General features: G+C 39.1%; 2 protein-coding genes and 1 long non-coding RNA gene across 9 annotated transcripts in view; 2 read left to right on the forward strand and 1 right to left on the reverse strand.

The window, feature by feature from the left end:
* Positions 1-172: 172 nt before the first annotated feature.
* LOC143348405 (uncharacterized) lies at positions 173-6,369 on the forward strand. 7 transcript variants are annotated; one of them, XM_076778569.1, is made up of 15 exons: positions 173-1,669; positions 2,054-2,202; positions 2,288-2,451; positions 2,587-2,697; positions 2,913-2,986; positions 3,091-3,200; positions 3,280-3,494; positions 3,717-3,825; positions 3,920-4,014; positions 4,101-4,164; positions 4,270-4,345; positions 4,457-4,684; positions 4,842-4,947; positions 5,034-5,262; positions 5,421-6,369. In XM_076778569.1, the coding sequence occupies exons 2-15, from the start codon at positions 2,170-2,172 to the stop codon at positions 5,559-5,561; spliced, it is 1,755 nt and encodes a 584-aa protein (XP_076634684.1). In that variant the 5' UTR covers positions 173-1,669; positions 2,054-2,169; the 3' UTR covers positions 5,562-6,369. The 7 variants fall into 7 exon arrangements, with proteins under 7 accessions (XP_076634684.1, XP_076634686.1, XP_076634690.1 ...); XM_076778571.1 differs by having other exon boundaries at positions 181-1,669; positions 4,457-4,594; XM_076778575.1 differs by having other exon boundaries at positions 183-1,669; positions 2,587-2,693.
* Positions 5,564-12,374, reverse strand: part of Pig-s (phosphatidylinositol glycan anchor biosynthesis class S) — a 19,410-nt gene continuing 12,599 nt past the window's right edge. The window contains exons 2-9 of the mRNA XM_076778581.1: positions 9,103-9,333; positions 8,821-9,021; positions 8,506-8,724; positions 8,048-8,236; positions 7,839-7,977; positions 7,372-7,519; positions 6,893-7,239; positions 5,564-6,815 (exon numbers count right to left, since the gene is read on the reverse strand). Coding sequence (XP_076634696.1) covers positions 6,713-6,815; positions 6,893-7,239; positions 7,372-7,519; positions 7,839-7,977; positions 8,048-8,236; positions 8,506-8,724; positions 8,821-9,021; positions 9,103-9,333 — 1,577 coding nt within the window. The 3' untranslated portion in view covers positions 5,564-6,712. The remainder of the gene's footprint in view (positions 6,816-6,892; positions 7,240-7,371; positions 7,520-7,838; positions 7,978-8,047; positions 8,237-8,505; positions 8,725-8,820; positions 9,022-9,102; positions 9,334-12,374) is intronic.
* Positions 11,509-12,374, forward strand: part of LOC143348411 (uncharacterized) — a 3,949-nt gene continuing 3,083 nt past the window's right edge. Inside the window, exons 1-2 of the long non-coding RNA XR_013080763.1 lie at positions 11,509-11,646; positions 11,803-11,938. This is a non-coding gene — a long non-coding RNA (uncharacterized LOC143348411). The remainder of the gene's footprint in view (positions 11,647-11,802; positions 11,939-12,374) is intronic.

Here is a 12,374-nt window from a genome sequence, read left to right on the forward strand (position 1 = left end):
TCGTATACCTCGTCTGTGACTCGATTTTGAGTGCATACTATATCACACTTCTAATATATTCAATTGCTTACACATAAAGCATTATTCGCAATTCGTGTATTTCAAATGATCTGCAAACATCATTTGCGTAGTGTCACATCATCTTATATTACATTTATAGCATATATATGTATTTCATAAACATTTTATAATTAATTGTAACCTTTTTGGTAATCGAAATAATAAATTCGAAAGAACAAAAGAATTCAGTTTCACTTTACTTAATAGTAAATGACTGTGATAAAGTGGTAAGCAGGTGGTAACCTACATGACCAAGATGTCGAAGAGTATAGATGAAAGGACCAAAGAAATGGCGGTAGATGGACGGCGGGTTATTGAAAAGAATAGAAGAATGTCAAACATAGTGCGCATTGGACGTGCACGAGTAGTATAGACTAAAGTGACGTCAGTCAGTTCCTTATGGTTCTCTCATTCTCGTGTTTGACCGCGCCTTTGAAAACAATTTGCTTTTCCTAATAGCGGTTATCTTGCTCTTGCCTCATAATTTGGTCGTTACGTACGACGAAACGTAGGAAAAAGTCGCGTATAGACGATTTCAATAATATATCAAAGGCATATACAGAGACTGCGACGCGCTTCAAACAAAACGAGACTGTCGCTGAATCGAAAATCCCTGGGCGGATAGTGATGGTGACAGTGATGGCGATGACGATGGCGACGGTGAGAGCAACCTCTACGAACTTCAATGTGTGTGACATCACGCTTCATTGTTGGAGGTTTACGTCATTCTCGAGTCTGGTCTTGAGTTGGTGCGCGCGATCTACGGTAGTCTAGAGAGAGACGCGTGTGGACGAGTGGCGGGAAGTGTTAGAGGCGAGAGAGGCGAAAAACACGCGAATCACCGTTGCGACTGCGCGAAACGTATTGAGCACGTCGTTTTTCATCTAAACAAAATTAACGATAAACCGTTTAAGCATCGGTTGAAATTATAAACGCGGGTACTCGTGATCGATGTGTAGAATGAGAATTAAACGTTCGAAGGTATCGACACAAAATTTACAATAAGGAAAGAAAAGGAGAAAGGGTATTGTGTCGACGTCGGGAGGAGAGGGGGTAACCGAGGGGGATAGACAAGACGGCTGAAAGGGGAGGGGTGCGAGAGAGAAAAGGAAGAGCGTATAAAAGATAAACGAGGAGAACGACACGAAGCGCGACGTTCAACGGTGGTAGAGCGCTGATTTGTGATTTCATCGACGGTTACTGATTTCGACGGGACAGCTCGATGCGGATCGAGTGCGTTGCGCTTTCGAACGAAGGGGTACTTTTCGCGCGGATAAGATTGCGCGCGATGTCACTAGTGTTGGGGAGAGTTTTCACGAATATGTAACTTATTTGTGATCCACACCTAGCAGTGGTTCTTCGACGACGCGTTCTTACATTTTAAATATAACGGTGTATAAATAAGTATGAGCAATAGCAGGAGTGCACAAACGGAGCTCTCACCGTTAATTTTTCCAAAGGATTTACGTTCGGTTGACGCGGTTTTTATTTACGCTTGTGATTCTTAGATGAATGCACGTCAAATGCAGTCAGAATCGATGGTTTTCTCCTCGAAGTTTACCACATATGTTTTTCATGCGTGGGCATGCAGCACCGAACTATCGTCAAGGTTAGTGTGTCTGACAGACTCTCCATCGTCCCTCGATCTTATAAGCTCGTTTTCAGTGGGTAGTATCGAGTAGTTGCAATAGGTAATTAAATAGTGCGCTCTAACTTTTATACCTGTCAATAGTAATACTACGTATTAAGTTTTCTTAAATATAAACCTTGTGTATGCGTCGTGATCCTCGTGATCTTTCAACTTTTTAGTATTTTTGACAAATTGCGTTTCACTGTTTACTTGTTTTTACTATTATTTGGAACTCTTCTCTCTCTTTCGAAATTTAACATATCTTGGTACTAGCACTGACAGCGATATTAATAAGACGCGATGTAATAGAATATAATTTGACCCATGCATACAGCATCAATAAAGCACCGTTTTTTTAAATAGGAAAATCCAAAATTCTCCTCTATTGGACGATTAAAGGGTAGATACATTGGATGGGCATAAGCCTTTTTGGTTGTGTGTCATTTTTTAAACAATGAGGTCTTATCATACATTAATAAATGCATATGTCGATAAGTATCGACAAAATCTGTGTAAGTATAGTTATATCAGGAGTATAGTATATATATATCATTCATGTTAATAAATTTTTATTACAAATATATATTATTGTTTCAGGTGAAAGACACATACTACGTAATGCTGTTACTTGTAAACTGGATGCAAATATGCAAAGAGCATCAACTTACTGAAGATTGCTCGATCATCTGTTTAGATACCTATATAATGCTCCAAGAATTTTACATGTTCGTCGTTGAATTGGCACGTTTGTGCAAGAAAGGGTAATACAAATATGTATTTATATCGATAAGTATTAGTCCAAAAAGTATGGATGATTATTACTTATGCCTTCGTTGTAAGCATCAATTTTACTATAGAATTGAATCTGGCAACATTGGTAAATACATATGTTCTAGGCACAAAGCAACAAATTTCTGGTTACAATTAGTTGCGGTAGAAACATTTTATCGACAATGCAGCGTAGCGTGCTTTTCCTTGTTGCAAAAGGATTTGATATTGGGAAGTAGGTTTGTTAAATTAACAATCGGCATAATGATTTTATTACCACACTCCAACAGAGATAGGTTCAACTTGTACATTTGTACTAAATGAGCTGGATATATCGAATCCTCTTGCAAACCACTTAAAGACTGACTTGTATAGTTTGAGTGTGATAATACTGCTTCAGTTCATGAAAAATATCTTTTTCAATTGAGACTAACTCGTGTATGTCTGATTGCAGAACAGCCGTTTCTATGAGCGCCTCTCGTCCGTTACACTGTGATGGAAAGGATACGAACAGCAAAAGCGGTTCAAGTGAGTCTACAGTATTACATAGACGTGTATAAAAATTTTGCATAAACTGAGTCTTATATCACTCGTTTATGGTTGTTTTTTTTTTGTAATTACACGCTTTATAGAGAGAATGGCATATGAGGTATTTCTGGGTGGATCTTGTAATCCCACCACATGGAGGTCAGAAATAGCGATACCGACTCTTCAGAGCCTCGGAATTACTTATTACAATCCCGTATGTGTTTTTCATCATCTTCATTGGTTTCATCCGTGATCTATTAACAGTTTATGTAATTGTACATTGTACGTTCTAGCAAGTGTCGCACTGGGGACCAGAACTGATAGCTCAAGAGTATGAAGCGAAACAGACGGCGAAAGTGTTACTCTTTGTGATTGATAACCAAACGCGCAATAGCGCAGGCATCATTGAAGCAGCTCAGTTAGCAGCTACACGTCGCGAGTCTTTAATTCTAGTTATTTATCCGTATCGTCAGGGTCAAATGATATTCGGCGAGATTGTATCCACTCAGTAAGACTTTCAGTTTCCGTCGGTTAACTCTTCGCAGCATAATGGTTAACTCGAACGATTATTTATGGACTAAACTTTTGTAGCGAGTAGTCATAAATGCAAACTGCTACGATTGAATGAACATTTTCTGGGTGTTCACCTCAGTTAACCATCGTGCTGCCGAGTTAACGCGCCTTCGTTGTCGGCAATACATTCTTGACAAACGCTATACTTTTTGTTTAGGGAATATTACGACTTGATGAATGGACTATTGGTACTTCAGTACCTTATGGAGAGACAGAGGATACCAATATTCGAGAGTGTATCAGTTGCTCTTAATTGTACGTCCAAGGTAATCAATAGACAAAAAGTAAAAGCAAGTAATTGCACAATTATTTTCTCGCGTATCAGATTTCAACGCTGGTTCAAATATGGTTGCGTCGTAGGTTCTGCGCGAAGAGGTTAACGTGCAAGATCTGCATTCCGAAGATGGCATTAGACCAATTAAAATTTCACTCAGTCAAAATGGAATGGACGCGGTGTAAGACTTTTTCGATATCCGTGTATACACGCTTATGCGAGAGTCGCGTCGTACTCAATGTCCAATTCTAAATTACTCTTTTGTAGTACGCTAAGGGAGATTTTCAAGTCCATGGATATTAATGACAGCGGAAGCGTTAAATTAGGAGAAGTGAGTTTATCAAATCTTAATATTATTTCTGTCAAAAGTGCGTTACCTACGATAAAATTGGTACAACATATTACCTACCTTTGTGTCGATTTCTTCGTTTCGTAGGCTTGGGTAGCGTTACAATCAAATGTCAAATGCAACTTGTCGGTTTCGGATCTTCTGAATGTCGTAAATAAATCGGGTAATAAACTCTTATATTTCCTTAATAATAAAACTGATGATGCCACGTGGTCGAGACGGCGAAGAAAGTTTGCCTATATTTTCCACCCCTCGTATTCATGTATGCTTTTAGAAACATATAGGACGTTGATAGACGATGCATTTCCAGCCAAGAGAGATTTAATGGAATTGCGGATAAACTTTGAACAGTTCTACGCCCTAGCTACCGAATCAGCTTGGAGGACGAAGACCAACGGCATTTCTTGTGAAAGTGAGATACCTTCAGTTTGGAGTATATTATGTAGGAAGGCTTCAAAATTTCTTCGCAGAGCTATCGTGCAACCTTTTAACCGTTTCCTAGGTATTTCCTATTCTAAACCATTTCCTATGATCCGTCGCGTGTATCGTTAACGTGTATGAAAGCGAACAGGTCATCGCAAGACGCTCGCGCCTCGATCAGTTTGAAAGTGTTCCCGAGAACAGTTATGTACGATTCGTGCGACCATTCAACTTTTTAGATTGGACCAATTCCTTCGTGCCTGAAACCGAGAAGAGAGACTTGTACATTGGAGTAATCGGCAAAGATCAGTTTTGGTTAGAAACAACTGCAGCATCCTCCATCGAGTGAGCATCCGAGATGTAACGTTCTTTCGATTCTCGATATTGCGACAGTGTCGTTGAGTCTACGTGTAAGTTATTTTTCTTTTTAGATCTAGCGGTTTATCCTTATACCGACCAGGCCTGAATGAGTACAACGTAAAGGTGTTGCCACAAGAATTACAGAAAATGAAAAATTCGCGGTTAATATTGTTGATCGTGCCACAGCACTCTCGTGGCATCACCATAATGGCACTTGCAGCTTATCTGATTGGATTACGCGCAAAACTGGTCCTGTGCGTTCAAACGCTTCCCGAAGATTGCGTAGTTTCTGGCGAGAAGGTAAGCGTTTGTGTAACGTATTTGAATATACGTATATTGTACTTTTATAATTATCGCTACTACCGACGCGTCTATCGTCTCCACCTTTATCCTTTTCATGTTTTCTCCTTTTCCTCCACTTGTTGCTGTGTATATAGAAAAACAACTTTTTCATTTAGCTAACCGAACAAGCCACAAAAGACTACAACCGGGGAAGAATGTACCTGTCGGACTACGCGACGCGCGAAGGTGTACCTGTTTTTCAGAATATCGTAGATGCTCTGCAACACGCGATACAGCTAGTTCAAAGTCTTCGTTGACGTTCTTTTTTTTCTATTTCTTTTTCATACGAGTAAGCTTTTCGATTCACCGATTAATTTATTTTTACTCTTAGTAATGTTCAACTACCGGGCGAGATCCGTTAGACAAAGAAAACGCGACGAACAGTTGTCATTGTTACTCGCTAGACGCGACACCTATAGTAATTAACTACGATTTTGCACTGGTTTTTATCGAGTCATGATCGGTCGACTTTCTCAAATTTTAGTGGAATTTCTCACGATAGTTGAACATATTTTTTTATAGCAATTCAACTTGGTAATTTTGTAACCTTTTAACTGGTTGAGGATTGATACACGTGTATTGTATATATATTATTAGTTGTTTCTAACGATCTAATGATAATTAATTTAAAATTTGGTAGGAAGAATGCATGGGGATGCGTGGAAAACGTTTGGTCGCGTTGAATGCGCGTGGGAGCATGCGAGAGTGCGTGGATGCAAACGTGCGGTTGCGTGCGTGAATTTGTACAGGCAGGACAGACGCGTACCTGTACGACGAACAGGCATCTTATGTAGCGCTATCTTACGGTGTTGTACGCTATGACGAGTGATACGATTGAATGCATTATCCGTGGACAAGAAAAATTGAAGAAAATTATAATTCGGAGTACGTATATGTACGTTTCGATGCACGACAAAGAAAAACGAAGTGTAGTTATATGTAACGTTTTAAAGTCATTCGACAGTCATCGTTGGAACACTGACCGGCTCAATATACTTTTCCTTTCTTTCTTTTAATAATTTCGCAACCATTTTCTTTGTACAATAAAAAATATTATTGTTTTTATTTGTATCGTTTGTTTCGCTGTTCATTGAATATACAACGTCCTTGACTGTGCAAGAGAACACGAAACGAGATTCGGAACATTTGGCATACGAGGAACGGGTGGAACAGATTCCGAAAAATACTTGCGACGTTCGATCTACATTAGAGTCCCTGAATGAGGTTTCGAAACGCTCGTCAGTCGAGTCCCTCGTTTCTACTTTGCTGCTGAACACAGGTAAAATATAGAATCATACATATATTGTAACGCAGACATCGTGCCTTGCCGTTACACGTCGTTGTAATGTTGTCGATTATCATACTTTTTTTTTTCTCGTTCGTTGTGTCTTACAATGACCGGTTTCCTTCACGCGTTGACCTTTCGAAGGGAGTAATGTTTATATATATTCTTTAAAGAAAGTAATACTGGTATCATAGCTGGTAGAAAAAGAGGTATATACACGGCGTATCTGAAAAAATGTACAGAGATGCGGTAGTTTCGCAATAATTCTGCAATCAGAAGAGGAAAGTTCTTATTTCATCTTACTTTTGATCCTCTGGAAAATATAGCAGAGCTAAGAGCGTCGGGTCTGAGAATGCAGCTTCTGCGGCAACGAACGCTTCTTTGCTCAGCAGAAAACCCTGCCTGAGATCGCCGTCGGCTAGTCGTTCAGCTGAATTCTCCACTAAACGTAAGGCAGTTTTTATCCTATCCCCTACGACGTCCGTGATCACAATGTTTCCGATTTCTTTAAGAAGTCGGGCGAGCGACTGTAGAGTCAATTTAGCCGAAGTCAGTTGCTCGATCGTGCGAATGCGCAACAAAGCATCGACCTCCCAATTGTACAATTTAAATTCATTCGGAGGGAGGGTCAAAACGTTGTGCAAGGGTTTCTGAAATAAGAAAAAAATAAATGTAACAAGCCTGGACTAACGTACATTGCTGGTTAGTGATATTGGGCCAGAACAGTCTCTGTGGTTTAACGTGTTATCGGCGAAAACTGGTATAGCAAATCGTTCGATTACCGGCTCAGGAATACCTAGAAGAAGTTTCAGTTGGGCGAGAAATGTGCCAACGACGGTAACCTCTTCTGGAACAATGGTGACCGATTCATTGGATTTTGCGTCAGCACAAGCCTCTAAAGATGGATTGATAAACACCACACCGCCCCACCTATATATGAATTAAAACAACGCGATGTAGACGCAATGAATTACGTAACATCTATTGGCTACAATTTATGCGGGCATTCGTTCTCCATATTAACACTAAATCTACCAAGGAGGTCAAAACGACTTGTTTTGTAAGTTGTAATAATAAATATTCATTTTTAGGTACATCTTATTTTTTGAAATTCTTTGTGACTTTTATTCCCCTCGCAAAATTTAGGTAAATTTTTTATATCTATTGTTGCTTGTCCATAAAAACCCCTCTGATAGAAGTAGGTACACGTAAACCTAGTGTTAAAGCTTAATCGTCGGGTACGCGTTACCTTGGCGACAGAAACGCTTCAACGTTGACGTTGCTTTTCGACCTATGCCCGGAACGCGTGTAAATATGCAGCGGAGCATTGTCGCATGGAACAGCATAGATTACGAAATTTATAGTCGGATGAAGACTGACTTGCGACGCTGAAACGTGGATGTTGCCTTTTATTTTCGCCTTTGTTACTTCGTAAGCGAATGTCGGCGATCCACCTACCTAATTTCTTCTCCAACGGTGTGATCAATTGCGGTAGAACATCCTCCGGCAGTGCAAAGTGTCTACCTAGCAAGCCGCTATCAGGCACGCGTTTCGGGTTCACTTCCAGCGGAAGCAAGTACAACCATTGTGATTTTACGGAGAAATTGCTCGAGATCGAAAGCTCGCTGAGAAAAGGTTCAACGTATTCTGAAAGAAGGCGAACAGAAAATGTGAATGTCAACAGTGACGTGTTCAGGAAAGGAGGTTGACAGTTGTGTCACTAATATTTTAATAGACTCTCGTACAACGCTAATGCTAGAAATATTTAAAGTTAATGACACTGTGCATCAAATAAAATCATGCATCATTAATTTCAGTATTTCAAACACTATACACTGGGCAGACACATCAATATACATATAAGCTTGGACACCTATCTTCGGAAAAAGAAAAAAAGTTAAAGTACTTTTACGCACTCTCGGCCATCTTGCGCAGATCCCAGTCGACCTTCAGTTTTTCTGGGTTGGGATTCACGACCGTGATCAGCACGTCGTAAGCCGGACTAGCTGGAAATCTTCTTCTGTTTTCCACGTCCAGACTGTACAAAGTCGGTTCTGCGAGCGCATTCTTCGTCAGGATCAGCGATTTTTCGCGCAACATCCACTCGGACAATACTTGAGCCAATGTCGATCCATCTGAAATGTAAGTCGATCATAGAGATATATTAAAATCTAGACTAACTAGACTTTACTTTAGACTTGAAAAGAATAGAAAAATTCGAAGGAACTTACTGGTCTGCGGTGAGAAGTATATCCCCCGTTCCCAACCAACGTAAATCAACTCGAATATTGCATTCGTCTCCATAAGTAAAAGTTCACCAATATCGAGATCGAAATTGGACGCCGCTATCTTATCCATATTAGTGTATTTAAAATCGTGTTCCGTTAAGTTAATGGGTATTATACGGGATACGATCTCCACCTTATAGATGTCTGAAAAAACGTGATAATTTCAATTGCAAGGAAAGAAATTATTATTATTCTGACTTCAAGTGATTTCATTGAATGATTCACCAGTATTCCCGAAGGCTTCCTTTAACTCTCGAGTCAACTTCTCGGCTCGACGTTCGGAAAGGACCGCGAGGACGAGTTTTATTTTGATTTTTACGTCCAAATTGGACAATCCATCGATTCCAGCGTAAGGGAGCGAAACACGTTGCACCGCGGTGGTGTGCCACCAAAGAGGCACTCCGATGCCCAGCAGCAGCACAGCGAAAGATATGCTCGCGTAAATTCTGTATTTCTCTGTAAATTTCATCGAAGTATCGTATTAACGTATTTCTATTTCGCAAAATCACTAAAAGGATACGAAAGAGTGCTGAAAGTTTCGCACTCTCTCTGGTAGCATCGTAATTACTATTTAAAGCTTCGACGACCTTTCTGATATGCTCGTACGATTAGCCTCTATGCTCATTCTAACGCCGATAGTCGTCATAATATATAATAATGTAGTCTTACTAGATAGTACGATGATATCATTGAAAGTACATGTGGCAATATCTGCAGCTATTTCTACTATTTTTACGTCACTCGAAAGTGTTTTCGATGCATATCTTTTACAGAAGCATGCCGTAACTTTCCTCGCGGTTTCGATTATAGACACCGACTCATTGTTCGTGTGTTAAATCATCCCATAAGTTCGAACCGTTTGCGTTCCTTGGACTAACAAAGAAAAAATTCGTAACTTCGTATAATGAGAACCGGCAGTTGCTGCAAGTGACTTAAAGCGGAAGTTTGAAGGGACACGTTTGATACGTTTAAATATAAACAGCCACCTAACGAGAGTGATTTATCAGCAATTAAACCAATTTATGGCGATCTTACGTCGGAAGAATTGTTATAAAGATGTTTTGGGTGGAAACGCATACAATAATATATTTATAAACATTGCTACGTGTCTAGCATTTACTAATCTGTTTAGCAAACATTATTAGAGAAAGGAAAGGGATTCGTACACGTAAATAACAAGGTTACATAATTGCTATTGTAAAAACTGCATAAAAAACTTTAAACGTGTTTCCTTGAAATCAGTTACGCCCAACTTGATACTATTTAACTATTATGTATCACGCTCGATAAAGGCCACAATTATATCTACTTTCGGAAAGCCTTTGACTAGCTAAGTAATTCCTAACATTCCATCCTAACACACAATTTAAAGGCCACAGGAATTGAAGGTAATTTACTGTCTTGAGTTTCCAGTTTCCTTATAAATACAGTACAAGTGGTTAAGCTGCAAAACTTCTACTGTAGGCATGTTGATGTTTCATCCGGAGCACCTCGAAGCATCTTATCCTGGTCCGCTTCTATTTAATATCTTACTGAATAATATTTCTGAAAATTTCAAACTTTTTCTTAGAATCGAACATGAAAGTTTTTCTTTCCTTTATTTTTCTAATAAACAGTATTGATTAAAAGAGCATTGTTTACCAAATTTTAGAATTTTTCGTTTACTTCTACACATTTTTATCGTGTTTCGTTGCAGCCAGTTTATGAAACAATATCTCCGAGGAGCTAACATCAATGTTTTACCTCGGCTTTATCACAATGGACGGCAATTTGCGAACATAAAAGACTTGGAAAAAACCATCGGGACAGCTTGGAGCATAGTAAACCTGGAAACTATTAAAATTCACATAAATCGTGTGTTAAATCGCATGTGTCAAGATAGTTATAGTTATGACGATGTAACCAATTGCTGATGATCCTTTATTTCTCACTGTTTAAAAGGTAAAAATTGTAAAAAATTCTTAAATTTGTCGAACAATACCCTTTCATTTTGCGTTAGGCTTCCACGATAACACTTCAATATCTTCTTAAAAGAATGTTTATAGAACACGTATATAAAACTTGAAGTGAATTGGTCAATTACTTCATCAGATATCATGGAAGTCATTTTCTAAAACATAGCTTCAAGAAAAACACGTTTAAAGTTCGTCTCAGGTCATTTTCTACCTACGCGCGACGTATTATACTTCAAACCTCTGTAATTTCGTTCATACTTCTAACTTTGTTACAATATTCAACTTGCACATTTTAGACACTATATTCTTAGAGAGTATATACAAAAAAGGTGATTTATTTGCAGCACAGTATTTAATTGAAAAATTCCTGAACCCAATTAGAAAAAAAAACAAAGAGACTGTACAAATCACTGATAAAAATGAATACAAACAAACGAGGATTGAAAACAACATTCGCTAGAGGGACAAACGAAGATACAATCATTTGCAGTTGCACGCGATCACTGAAACTTTTACGTTCGCAATATTATGTGTATTAAAATAGTCTTTAGTTATAGACTAATTCCAATACAATTCTTAACGTTCAGCATGTAAAACCTACATAGCGTTTATTTATTTTTTTATATCTAGTGGCATGGAAGTGATACTTCGATATCCGTTCGGACTAAAATGGCCGCTCGTATTAGGATATTCCGAAATTGTAGATGGTTCAATTATTAAAACGCATAAAGAATAACTTTTGCAAAATGTCACTTCGGTAGAATAACGAGAAACCATGCCTCAGGTTTACATATAAGACGTCAAGGACTATGACGTACGTTCTTCCGTTATCTGATCCAACTGATATACTAAAATTATTATCTCTTATCTTTCCAAGTAACACGATATAATATCACATACGAAAATAACACGAGACAAACAAAAACCACAGGAAATAAGAAATGTTTAAAAATCTATTATAATTTTTTAGACCCCGGGTGGCCAGCTCAACGCTGATCACGTAAACAATGTATGAATCGTCCAACGATAAAGACAGAACATGGCTCAAGACTGATCCATCTTCGTCGATGGACTGTTAATAAGATAGGAGCAAGTTACAGGAAATGGTAATGGTAACTTTTCGATAACATCTCAGTCAACACCGCATCCGGTGAACTTTCTAACGGCCATTGTCTTTCTCGATCGCGCTTTTCGGGCATGTTAATCGCCGCGTCTCAGAAAGGAACGAGCAATGGCTACCCTTGTTCCGACGGGCGCCAACCCTATTTTTGTCTTCCTCGTCAAAGGACGTTTCGAAATGAATTACATACGTACTCCGCGAAGTGATCTCGAAGTCGGTCACGTTCGTTTGTGCACGATGGACGGTTGTTCGATCGACGAGAAATCGGTTGACTGCGGAATATAGAATACGGTGTCATTGCTCCACTTTGTTTTTCAATGGACGGCGGCCGAGAAAATTGGAACCGGAGGAGGGAAACGCAGGGAAAACGTCGGTCCGCGAATGCGAGTTTATGTTTACGTCCTACACAAGACGCGATGGGT

Source organism: Colletes latitarsis, chromosome 11 (genome assembly GCF_051014445.1).
Source record: "Colletes latitarsis isolate SP2378_abdomen chromosome 11, iyColLati1, whole genome shotgun sequence".
Taxonomy (NCBI): domain Eukaryota; kingdom Metazoa; phylum Arthropoda; class Insecta; order Hymenoptera; family Colletidae; genus Colletes; species Colletes latitarsis.

Excerpts from the sequence above, each read along its gene's own strand:
- LOC143348405 (XM_076778569.1), top strand. The coding sequence starts at position 2,170 with ATGCATATGTCGATAAGTATCGACAAAATCTGT. Across the intron at positions 3,495-3,716 it reads GGCGAGATTGTATCCACTCA|GGAATATTACGACTTGATGA; the intron begins GTAAGACTTTCA and ends CTTTTTGTTTAG. Across the intron at positions 4,346-4,456 it reads GAATGTCGTAAATAAATCGG|AAACATATAGGACGTTGATA; the intron begins GTAATAAACTCT and ends GTATGCTTTTAG.